Genomic DNA, 13,447 nt, shown 5'->3' with positions numbered 1-13,447 from the left:
TGGAGGACTTTCATAGGTGACAAAATCATCGCCCCATTTGTGCCCATATTTTGTCTAGTTGTTTTTTTTTTCTCATGTTTATATTTTTAAATCTTAAAATAAAGAGCTTATGCTCCTTTTTATGATTTATAATTTGAAAAAAAATCTAAACCAAAAAAATGTAATAAAAATGTACCTAATTTTGGTTTTGTTGATTTATTTTGCGCTTTTTTAGCTAATTTTTATAATTGGGGTTAAAAATGGTTGTTGGTTCAATTTGTGTTTGGTAAAAAAAAAATTCAAATGTGGTAATTGGAGGTGTCAGGTGGGTTTTAGGTTGGGCGTATTGTTTGGTATTGGGAGGCTGGACTATTGTTTGGTCATGGGAGGTGGGTTAGGGTGGGGGCTATTGTTTGGTCATGGGAGGTGGGGGCTATTGTTTGGTCATGGGATGTGGGGAGATTGTTTGGTCATGGGAGGTGGGTTAGGGTGGGGGCTATTGTTTGGTCATGGGAGGTGGGGGCTATTGTTTGGTCATGGGAGGTGGGGCTATTGTTTAGTCATGGGAGGTGGGGCTATTTGGTAATGGGAGGTCGGTCTATTGTTTGGTCATGGGGGAGGTGGGTTAGGGTGTGGCAATAATTTTAATAAAGTGGTTTTGGGGGTTTTTTTGTGCGTTTGCTCACAAATAAGCAAATTTTTTTATTTGGCAAAACTCATACAAATTCTTTTTTTTTTTTCTCCAATAGACTAAACGCAGCAACCCAGCCAGCCCAACCAGCGGCAGCAACCCAGCCAGCCAGGCAGACGCCCAACTTTATATTTACCCATGTAAGTATGTCTTCCTTCTAACTGAAAAGGTGAGTGTTCCAAAGCTGTTTAAATTTTTAATGTGTTGTTTTTTTCTCAAATACATCTAACAACCAGCGTCAGCAACCCAGCCAGCACCAACCAGCGTCAGCAACCCAGACGCCCAACTTTATATTTACCCATGTAAGTACATCTTCATCCCAACTGAACAGGTGAGTGTTACAAAGCTGTTTAATTTTATAATGTGGTGTTTTTTTCTCAAATAGATCTAACAACCACCAGCGGCAGCAACCCAGCCAGCACCAACCAGCGGCAGCAACCCAGCCAGCACCAACCAGCGGCAGCAACACATCCAGCCAGAATGTCTTCTGAGGACAGCCCCCCTGAGAGGCGTCAGCGAGTGGAGGTGAACTGTTCAAGTAATTTTATTACATTTTTTTTTAGGAATATGTTGAATGCAACTAGTACTAACAATTTTTTATTTTGGATATAGGAGGAAGCTGCAGCCAAAGCGGGGGCGCCAGAAGCAGGACGGGGTGGAGAAAATAGTGGTGAAGGCTCGCAGGATGTAAGTGTATCCACAACAATGACATCATAACCATTCCACCAGACATGCACGACAAATTTGCACAAAAATCATAAGTTGATATCATTACCATATCATGCATGATATATTTAAAAGTAAAACTATACATTTGTCTATCTGTAATGTATTTTTTCTTTTTTCAGGATGCACTGCCTGCCCGTTCTAGAGTTACTCCCAGGGGCTCCCGGGGTCGTCGAAGGCGCGGCGGTGGTCAACGGTGTGTATTTTTTGTAGAACATTTTTGGGTAAATAAAATTTTTACAATGCATTATAACTAATACAGGTTTTTAATATATTTTTTTTTTCCTTGCCACAGGTTTCACAACGGCAGCAGGATGAGGAATCTGATGGGGGGGAACCTGGTATAGAAGTGGAGCTCCTCATCAACCTCGTCCATGCCCGGCAGCCGTTGTGGGACATGCAAGACCACCGCCATGCTGATTCTGTCATCACCCGACGGCTCTGGGAACAGGTTGCCTCCGAAGTCATAGATGGATGGGAGGATCTCAATGAAAGGACAAAATCAAAAGCAGGTAAGTAATCTACTTCAAAAATCGGTGTTGTCAAATTCCCTATTCAAAGGCTAACCTTGTGCTTCTATTTTATTTTCAGTGCGACGTCTGATAATACGGTGGCGGTCACTACGTGATCGCTTCAGGAGGGACTACAACTTGGAGATGCAGGATCCAAGTGGATCGGCAGGATGCAAGGGCTCCCAATACCGATATGCCAGAGCCCTTGCGTTCCTTAGAAGCACGATGCTGCCAAGACGATAAGTAAACGGTTTTTGTTTGATTTTGTAATGTTTGTAATTGTCCAAAATTTGTCTCCAACAGCATGTCATTGAAAAGTTCATAACCAAATTTTAATTGTTTTTTTCCTTTTTGTTTTCCTTCACACAGAACATTCACAAACACATTGGAGCCTGCATCCGGCCAACACCCTCCTGGAGCGATCCCACAAGTGACCGTTACCGGTGACCCCTCCAACATGTCTGGTGATCCCTCTTCTGCTCTCTCCATCTCTTCCACCTCTCCTTCTGATCCCTCCCTTCCACCTCTACTTCTGATCCCTCACAATCTACCCTCCCATCTTTCCCATCTTACCCACCCTGCCCATCAGCATACTGGCAGACCTCATTACATGAGGCTGGTCAGCGAGTAGGTGTTCCGTTATCCCACCCCTCTGACGCTCCCGACACTAGAACCGTGTTAGGTTCTGGGCGGCAGCGACAGAGGGGACAGGATAGGGGCAGCGCCGAATTCTTACATCTGAATGCATCCATCCATAGTTTTATTAAAGTATTATCTGACCAAATTATTGCTGGCTTCAACCTGATAAACCATAGTTTACAGGAGTTGACCAGCAAGATGGATCAGGTGCTTTCAGCTGTAAGACAGACTCCTAGCCCGCATTATTTTCATTCAGTAATTGGTCAGCTGGAAAACCTACCGTCTGAACAGCAAATACATGTAATGAGGGCTTTCCAGAATGCTATTATGCTACTAAATTCACTACCCCCTACCACCACTGCACCTCCTCATCCCACAGCACCTCCTCACCCCCCTGCCGCGATGCAGCCCCCTGCCGCGATGCAGCCCACTGCCACGATGCAGCCCCCTGCCGCGATGCAGCCCCCTGCCCATTACCAGCCTCCTCCCCATTATTACCACTTTTCACTACCCACCCAGCACACAATCCCTTCCCAGCATACTTTCCCTGTCCAAACATCCCTTCATTCCCTGTCTCCACATGTCATGCCTGTCCCAAGTCCTTCATCACTTTCTTCTACAACTACACTCCATTCCCCATACCATCATTCTAATTCTTCACCCCTCTAATCCAAACCCAACCATCTTTTGCAATACCCACCTATACACCTTCCGTACATCACCCATCTCCCAGCCCTCTCCCAGCCCTCAGCCATCTCCCAGCCCTCAGCCATCTCCTGTTGCTACACCATTTTTTCCACCAACTACCATTTGTTTTTCCACACCCTCACCTTCTTCAACTGTCCAACCTTCTCCCTCCCCATCCTCTCTGAATACACCGCATGTTGAAGGGGTCAGTCCTACGAGCAACACCAGCGATATCTCCACCCCACATAGATACTTTAATTTATAAATTTAAAAATGTAGCTACTTTAATAAAAAAAAAACTTCAATGTGTATTATTCAATAAAAATCTTTTTTTTATTCAACTTATATATTGTCTCTGTTTAATGAAATAACACATTTTGTGAAAATGACGAAAAACATAACAGGTGGTTTGCATTACAAAACTGTAGCAAAAAAAATCCCATGTTTAGAAAATACAATATTGTAATTATAATACAATCTCCCAGTCAAAGTATTGAAATAAAACAAGGGACAAAGAAATCAAATCATTCTGTCCTGCCACTCCAGTCGCCCTGCTTCAGTAACAAAATAGGCAGCAAATTGGTCGCGGATTGCAATTATTTCCCTACCGCTGCGGAAGGTAATGTTGCTGTAGTCTGGAAGATTACAATTTGACAGTTCCTCTTCTACTGGGGTAACTCCATTGGTTAACAGATAGTTGTGTAACAACGCAGGCTTTAATGATATCATCCACGGTGTCAACTTTAACATCTATTGCAGTGGTCAGAACTCTCCACTTAGCCGTAAGGATGCCAAACGCGCACTCAACCATGCGCCGTGCACGACTCAAATGATAATTAAAGATTTTCTGTTCGTATGACAACCCACGACTTGAATAAGGTTTCAGAAGGTGTGTGTCCAGTTGGAATGCCTCGTCACCAAGGCAGACAAAAGGCACAGTCTGGTGCACAGACTTTAAATACTGTTTTAGAGATTTCCTCTGCGCATTCCATGATTAAGACCTATTCAGGTTGAAACACGTAGGAAACAGCTCCTCTGTCTTGCCTCTCCATTTTTTGTCTTGCTTAGATGGAATATTAATATTTTTATTACCAATAAAGAAACTGTTTTTTAAGAAAATTCTACTTTCTCCTGAAGTTGCTGGAATTTCTTCCTTTCTTCATGTGTTCCCACCCAGGTCAGGGTGTTTCCGTGCACCGGAGGTAAGATTTGGGAGTGAAGAGGGGAGAGCTGAAGTTTTTTCGTTTTTGATAGTGGTCAGAACTCTCCACTTAGCCGTAAGGATGCCAAACGCGCACTCAACCATGCGCCGTGCACGACTCAAATGATAATTAAAGATTTTCTGTTCGTATGACAACCCACGACTTGAATAAGGTTTCAGAAGGTGTGTGTCCAGTTGGAATGCCTCGTCACCAAGGCAGACAAAAGGCAGTGGTGGACCAGACGTTTGGGGAAGTGGGCTTGGTGGTGGGAAGCTGAATCGGTCTCCATAAAGATTACGGCCCATGGTAGAGGTTTTAAAAACCTGGGAGTCATTACTTCTTCCATAGGCTCCTATGTCCACTGCCAGGAATTTATAATGAGCATCGGCAATAGCCATCAGGACTACCGAAAAGAATTTTTTATAATTGAAGTGTTCGGATTTGGTGTTTGCTGGCTTCACTACCCGAACATGCTTGCCATCCACTGCCCCGCAGCAATTGGGGAAGTCACATATTTCATAAAAATGGGCTGCTGTGGACATCCAGAGTTCTTGCATTGGTTGCGGAATGTATTCTACATTTAAGGAATCCCATAATGCACTGCAAGTGTTGCTTACGATGCCGGAAATAGTAGAGATTCCTACCCGGAACTGATAATGCAGTGAAGAGTAGGACTCCCCAGTGGCCAAAAATCTGAAAATTAAAAAAAAAAAAAATTAGTTAACGGTCACAAAAAACAACCATTACATCACATGATGGATATCACAATATATTTTTTGTGCTTACCTGAGAGTGATCATGAGACGCTCTGCAGGAGTTATTGCCAGCCAGCAAAAGGTGTCGTGGCGACGTATGAGAGACTCCACCCGCTCCACCAAGGTGTCAAACATCGCCACTGACATTCGAACGTATCGGATAAACTGGTCCGGATGGCTCCTTAGCTCTAAATAAAGGGTTGTAAAAACGCCACGGGATAGACGAACATCATTGATGGGGTGGACCCAGAAGCGGCGAAGGCGACGCCTCCTACGTTGCCGCTCCTTTTCAGCAATGTAAAATGCCAAAGCATTTGCTTGATAAGAATAATCAATGTACGCTTGGACGATCCTCCCGGTAATAACATCCATCACTCTTCTTTCTCTGGCAGCCTCTACAGATGGCTGGTCTGAACACATATATATGTCTCAAAAAAGCCTGGCACTCCCATTGGGCTGTCCCACAAAAAAAAAACCCCAAAAAACCCCGGATCCGACGGATTCCGTTTAACGGACGCATAACGGACACAACGGAAATAACGGATCCGTTGCTTCAGTTGACACCATAAAAAAACGGATGCGTCAAAACGACGCAACAACGGACCCAGCGGATTTCACACAACGCAAGTGTGAAACTAGCCTTAGCCATGTCTACAAGAAAGGTTTTCAGTTCAACCAAGCGCTGAATCATTAAGTAAGTACTGCCCAATCGTGTGGCTTGATCAATAATTGCCCCTTTTCCAGCACGTCTCTTCAAAATTTAACTTTAGGGGTTCTGGCAACAGTAGCCAATTTTCTCACCTTGCCAATCAGTGCAGCAGCATGTCCTTCTTGCAGACTGTCTCTTATAGCCAGCTGTAGCGTATGCACAACACAGCGCATGTGATGAATGAAAGAACATATTGACACAGTTTCAACAAGATCTAAACTATCATGTTGCTGTTCATCTGAAGCAACTTCAGTTTGCTCCTCAGTTACAATACTGTGTTCCTCTATTTCAAACATTTCTGTGTCTGTGGACCCAGAATGTTCTTCTAGCTGCTGGTCACCATCATTACTCTCATTCATTAGCTTAATAGTACTTATATTTGAAGCATTGTCAGTTACGACAGAAAGAACTTACTCTTTTTTAAGTTCATAGTCTTGCAGACCCTTTTCCACCAAGACCTGGAGAAACTCACTGGTGTGATGAGCTTTGGTGTCTTTTACTGCCAATGTCTTGGTAACTATTTCAATTTTGTCACAAACAAATCGGACATTGATGGCAAATGTGACGTGTGCAGGCATCCATTTTAAGAAACAGAAAGCGTTCCTTGAGAGTTTTTTTAAGTTCTTCCTTTTGTTTAAAAGCTTCTTCGATTACTAATTTTTTTAATACTCTCTCTCTCCAGAGAAACACCAAGCTTGCGGGCCATTTCCCCATTCAGACACATAAAAGCTGGTCGTGAAAATGATGAAATAGGCATACTATCCTTTACAACAAGCTCTATGATCTGTTTTTTAAATGTATCTACTGTCATTGTCACAGTAACTTTGTCACTGGCAAAATATCTTGCAACTGATGGCTGCAAAGTTCTCTGCTCCTTTGTTTGGCTGGAAGAGCTGGGCACTGGTTCATTGGTTTGGATGCAGTCTCTCATCCACTGCTTTCAGTACTTCTGGATGAAAGCGCTGCAAATGTCTCTTTAGATTAGAAGCTCTGGTAGGAGCATTTTTATCTTTGCCTGAATATGCACTCATCTTGGCTTCACAGCATTTGTTTTCGTCTGGATCATTTGTCATACACTGACAGACATAATGTTTTCTATCTTGAGTGATGGTGAAATGTTCAAATACAGCTGATTTAATGTGATGCTTCTTTGACACTCAGGTTTTTAATTTTGCATTCACAATCCAAATGACAATTGTTGTTCCTAAAAACAATTGTACAAAATTATTGCCAGGACGTACAACTGATATAGTGGTCAGTAATACTGTTATTATTCCTCATGTACTCACAGTTAACTGATGCAAAGTTTGTTGAAAGGATAATAGTTCTTACAGTCTTCCTCTTATGAGTAGCAGGAAGCTGTGAGATGCTTGGAAGACGCACACCTAGTATGATCTAGTCTAGAGGAGGAGCTTTACTACTAAGAATTTGCAACACATTTTCACTTTCAGTTTCATACATTGTAAGTAGGGGGGTTGTGGCAGCATGAGGTTAACCAAGTATAAGATTAGATAAGGGCAGTGGAGAACAGTGACACACAAGAAGTAAGGTGTGCTTCACACATAGCGAGATCGCTACCGAAATCGCTGCTACGTCACGGTTTTGGTGACGCAGCAGTGACCTCATTAGCGATCTCGCTGTGTGTGACACTGAGCTATGATCTGGCCCCTGCTGTGAGATCGCTGCTCGTTACACACAGCCCTGGTTCGTTTTTTTATTGTTGCTCTCCTGCTGATGAGCACACATCGCTGTGTGTGACAGCGAGAGAGCAACAATCCTGAATGTGCAGGGAGCAGGAGCCGGCGTCTGACATGCTGCAGTAAGCTGTAACCAGGGTAAACCTCGGGTAACCAAGGTGGTTACCCGATATTTACCTTCGTTACCAGCCTCCGCCGCTCTCACGCTGCCAGTGCCGGCTCCTGCTCTCTGCACATGTAGCTGCAGTACACATCGGGTTAATTAACCCGATGTGTACTGTAGCTAGGAGTGCAGGGAGCCAGCGCTAAGCAGTGTGCGCTGCTCTCTGCACATGTAGCTGCAGTACACATCGGGTTAATTAACCCGATGTGTACTGTAGCTAGGAGTGCAGGGAGCCAGCGCTAAGCAGTGTGCGCTGCTCTCTGCACATGTAGCTGCAGTACACATCGGGTTAATTAACCCGATGTGTACTGTAGCTAGGAGAGCAGGGAGCCAGCGCTAAGCAGTGTGCGCTGCTCTCTGCACATGTAGCTGCAGTACACATCGGGTTAATTAACCCGATGTGTACTGTAGCTAGGAGTGCAGGGAGCCAGCGCTAAGCAGCGTGCGCGGCTCCCTGCTCTCTGCACATGTAGCGACGTTATGATCGCTGCTGCGTCGCTGTGTTTGACAGCTAAGCAGCGATCATAACAGCGACTTACTAGGTCGCTGTTACGTCATAGAAAATGGTGACGTAACAGCGACATCGTTATCGCTGTCGCTATGTGTGAACCCAGCCTAAGAAATGTCTCTATCTCCAGCAGAACTGCTTATCACTGTTGTTCATAGTTTGATAGAACATATATTTGAGTAACATTTATAAAATTCATATGAAAGTTCAATTATGAAATATTAATACATTTTTTTTTAAAGCTGGAGTCTGAGTCGGTACATTTCTACTGACTCCGACTCCAACCAAAACTAACTCCGACTCCACGACTCTGACTCCACAGCCCTGTATATGTCATCATCATCATCATTTCTAAAACTTTTTTTTGGATGTTATGGATGTTAGAAAACTTAAGTGTTAAACTATTTTTTTTTTAGAGACCCCTTCACTTTTAAAGCTACTTTGAAGGGCCTGTATGTCCGAATACCCCATTAAAAAAATTCACCCTTCAAAGTACAGTATAGAAAACCACATTCAGGAAGTTTGTTAACTTTTCAGGTGATGCACAGGAATTAATGCATAGTGAAAAGGGAAAAAGAATACTTTTTTTTTTTTCAAGAAAGTGTTGCTATAGCCCCAAATTTTCATGCTCACAAGGTTAAAAAGGGAAAGTAAACAAAAAATGTTCTTGTGTAATGTCTCCTAAGTTGTGGCTGGTTTAGATTCTGGATTAGAGATGAGCGGACCCGAGCAATAAACTTCAGTGTTCGTACCGAACACGGACTTTACAGAGAAAAAAAAAAAAATCAGTGTTAGGCTACATGCGTACGCTGCGTTTTTTGCTGCGTTTTTGGCTGCAGTTTTGTTGCCAGAACTTTCTGACATGTGACTTCCCAGCAAAGTCTATGATAAGTCAGATTTGCTATGCGCACATTACAGTTTGTCAGCGTTTTATTTGTCAAACGTTTGGGACAAAAAAAATGCAGCATGTTCATTCTTCCTGCGTTTTTATCAACATTTGTTACAAAAATGCAGCAAAAACGCATGTTGTGAAAAATGCACCAAAAACGCACCTACAATTACAAGCATTTTTTGTGACATTTCCAGGCTCTCTCTCTGACAAGGTAGAAAAAACAAAAAAGCTAGCACTAAATGTGCACTACAGCACTAAAAATTCCAACTGTACTTATTATAAATTTGAGTTTTCGGCAAAAAATTGCAATTTCTTGAGCCACCCCGGCAATCCACGGCAAATCTCATTTGGGGCAGTCCTAACACTAAAATATTTTTATAAAATGTGCCAAACGGCCTCACATATGAAATAGTAGAACTGCTCTTAGCAGCACTCACCTGGTCTATTTCAATCCCGTACCCATGACTGAATCATAGCTGTGGGCGGGACAGGTCCAAGCAAATGCTGCATGAAGTAAATGGCCTGTGGACAGGGTCTGATGACTGAATGTGAACAGTCACCAATTGCCAAAATCTAAACAAGTGGAATACATCCCAAATTGGGGTGCATAGCAAGTAGGGGGTCAACCCCCGACCAATTCAATGAAGAAAAAACAAAAAAGCTAGCACTAAATGTGCACTACAGCACTCTGACAAGGTGCAGTTTTGGCTGCAGTTTGTGAACACAAAAAGATGCAGCGTGCACATGTACCCTTAGAGTTCGGCTGCTTTATGTATGCGGACCACTCTAGCGATCATTGCTGTGCTGCAGTACGCTCAGTGCTTTCCCCACTGAGAGCCGCTTGCAGAGTTATTGGATGTAATGTGTACAACAAAAACAAAAAAACAAACAAGACAAAAACAAACCCCATCCTCCCTTCCCTGGATGTGTTCTGTATATAGCTGGCTGCATGTGGGTTGAAAGCCAAACGGCCTAATCAGTGAGATCCAATGCGGTTCTAGTTGTGTCCGGGTCCCAAATTGAACTTGCCGAACCCAAACTTGTGTAAGGATATTCAAAATATTTGACCCAAACCGTACAGTTTAAGGGCCAGGGTACCAAATACTAATGAAATGCATGTAAACTTTTGACTTTGCAAAAAGTAATAAAAAATGCCTTAAAGCATTCTCTCTCATTATTCTGGCATTTGTCAAATATAAACAATTCTACTTTCGAATTGACCTAAAAACGGGAAAGGTTTATTCTGATTTCATGTCAGATAGTGAGAAAAACTTGCAGATGTGTCTTTATAGATAGTAGAGGGAAACGTCTGGTTTAAATTGTATATACCAGGATGGGAGATAGGTATACATGGATGGGGACATATTTACCAGGAAGTGGCCCAGGATGGGGACATTCGTACATAATGAAGGGGAAGAGGGGAGCAACTTGTATCTCTGGAGGATTTAGAAGGCTACAAGGGTCCATACATGCGGTGGAGGTGCAAACTTTGCATTGGGGCCCATCGGATTTTAGATCTGCCACTGTTTAATGCACTAGATTATTAAACTGCACAATCAACGTATAAGGTTATTTTGTGCTCATATGTTTCCTTTCTATTATTTCAAGACATATAAATTTAAGAGAAGGAGACAAGAGTATTTCTTACTCTCTATAAGTTCATTGAATCGAGGGTGCTCTGTCAGAAATTCCATGGATGGATTATTATGATTAGGGTTCTGACTTCCACCAGATTTTAGCCATTCACGACCAAACATTTTTCTGTAGTCGAGCTCAGCTCCTTTTCTTTCCTGTGGAAGAATCTGTGAAGACAAAGCACATAAGTACCATCCTGGAAATTACATAACTACTCCACAATACTAAAAATTAATATTGAGCATTTTGCTCCTTATGTATTACACAGAGATTTATTCTAAAACTACAGTATGGCTCCAGGGACACACCCTACCAACTTATACTTCCATGCAGGCCACAGGGAAAGATTTCCTGGATGGAATATATACAGTTGAAATCTTTCCTCTCGTACCAGGACAGGGAGAGAAGGATGAGGACACCCCCTACTCCTTTTGAGAAAGTATTTTTACAGGGGTCATCACCTGGACATGGCATCTCACTCATTTATAAAATGCTGAACCAGAGAAATAGGGTGGATAAACCTCACTTTGTCTGTAGGTGGGGAGAGGAACTGGGAGAGGATATTCCAGAGGACGATTGGAGCAGAGCGCACCTGTGGACCCACAAGCTTTCCTTGGCGTGCGCCGCTCAAGAGAAAAGTTATAAAAATTCTCTCAAGGTGGTACCATTACCCGACTAAATTACATGCTATATTTCCCTCTGTGTCTGATGTGTGCTGGAGGTGTGGCACAGACACAGGTACAATGCTACACATATGGTGGAGCTGTACTAAGCTGCAACCCTTTTGGGACTCAGTGCACAAAAAGTGTACAAAAAGATGAGCGGAGGTGAAATAGAAAAGTCCCCACAGGTTGGCCTTCTTTCTATGCTCCCAGGAGCTATTAAAACACAAAAAAGGGACATGTTGCGATTTTGCCTGGCGGCTGCCCGTATGATTATTCCACGATTTTGGAAACAGACTAGATTGCCCTACGGTGCTGGATTGGTTGGAGGAGATGACAAACCTCCAGAGAATGGAGGAGCTGACAGCAGAACTAAATGGGAACACAGAAAACTTTACTACAGTTTGGGGACCATGGATTATGTTCATGGAGTCCCCAGAGTTTGTGGAGAGTTTGGCGAGCTTTTTGAACTGAGAAACGCTGGGGAGTCTCATTCCTCTCCCCCCCCTTTTTTCTTTTCTTGCTTCCCCCCCCTCTCCCCCCTTCTCTCTAATTTCCTCTTCTTTATGCTTGTATCTTTTAATTTCCTCTTCTTTATGCTTGTATCTTTCCTCTTCTTTCGTTCTTTTCTGAACATAAATCTGCATTTTTCTAGTTTTATTTTTTATATGAAAAGATTTATCAATAATTCATAAGACAATAGACATACAAGGAGAATGAGTATATTAAGATACAGGAAGTCAAAAGAAGTGGGATTTCTGACCTATAATTTATAAGTGGTTATATGGTAATAGCACAAAGATAATTTGAAGAATTCCAAGAAATTTAGTAATGTAACAATTTCTGGATGTTATCCCGGCATTGAGAAAATGATGTTTATGTATTGCAATTGCACAAATGATATGTTTGTATGTTGACAACAGTTTCATCAATAAAACAAATTTGAAATAAAACTACAGTATGTAGGACACATTACAGTAGTACTCTTGGGCTATGTCAATTAAATGTGTTACATAAAGCACTGAATATTTTTAAAGCTTCACTGTATAAGAAGGTGGCCAGTACATGTGTGTCTCTCCCCATTCACTTCTATGGGATTTCTAAAAATAGCTAATCCTGTACCTTAAATCATGAATACTGCTTAAAAAGTCTATATAACCACAATTACCATCCACTGGAAAAGAAAAATAAAACCAGAAAAACTTCAAGTGGCAAACGTTATGTCACAGCTAGCAATTCAATAACAGTGAAGACAAAATGACCTGATTCTATAGCTTGGAGGTTCACAATTTAACTTTTCACTGTCTCTTTTTTCTTCTGCATCCTTCTTATTTCTTTTTTTTTTCTCTACTTTATAACTATTTCCCACTCTCTCCTCAGGGCAAGTAAGTCAATTCTTTCCAGTCATGCCCACTCTGTCTCAATCAGGTCGCATGCCATTTTATCCCTTTTTTTGCAAAACAAATCTCTATGCTACTTTCCTCCTACAGGAAACTCATTTATGGCTCAATAAACCTTACAAACTACTAAGCTCTGTTTGCTACAGATTATCATAGCTGTATTCCAGATCCTAAAGGTCCAGTCACACTAAGCAACTTACCAGCGATCCCAACAACGATAGGGATCGCTGGTAAGTTGCTAGGAGGTTGCTGGTGAGCTGTCACACTGCGACGCTCCAGCGATCCCACCAGCAACCTGACCTGGCAGGGATCGCTGGAGCGTCGCTACACGAGTTGCTGGTGAGCTCACCAGCAACCAGTGACCAGCCCCCAGCGCCGCGTGGAAGATGCTGCGCTTGGTAACTAAGGTAAATATCGGGTAACCAACCCGATATTTACCTTGGTTACCAGCGCACGGAGCTACACGTGCAGAGAGCAGGGAGCATCGCACACTGAGCGCTGGCTCCCTGCTCTCCTAGTTACAGCACACATCGGGTTAATTACCCGATATGTACTGCAGCTAAATGTGCACAGAGCAGGGAGCAGCGCAC

General features: G+C 42.8%; 1 protein-coding gene across 6 annotated transcripts in view; it reads right to left on the bottom strand.

Annotated features, from left to right (window-relative positions):
- Nucleotides 1-13,447, bottom strand: part of TBCE (tubulin folding cofactor E) — a 271,869-nt gene that overhangs the window by 80,949 nt on the left and 177,473 nt on the right. For all 6 annotated transcript variants that reach the window (XM_075338202.1, XM_075338206.1, XM_075338204.1 and 3 more), the window contains one exon: nucleotides 10,809-10,962. In XM_075338202.1, the coding sequence (XP_075194317.1) occupies nucleotides 10,809-10,962 (154 nt within the window). The remainder of the gene's footprint in view (nucleotides 1-10,808; nucleotides 10,963-13,447) is intronic.

The sequence above is a fragment of the Anomaloglossus baeobatrachus genome, chromosome 3 (genome assembly GCF_048569485.1).
Source record: "Anomaloglossus baeobatrachus isolate aAnoBae1 chromosome 3, aAnoBae1.hap1, whole genome shotgun sequence".
NCBI classification, from domain to species: Eukaryota; Metazoa; Chordata; class Amphibia; order Anura; family Aromobatidae; genus Anomaloglossus; species Anomaloglossus baeobatrachus.
This window is presented reverse-complemented; position numbering and strand designations above follow the sequence as displayed.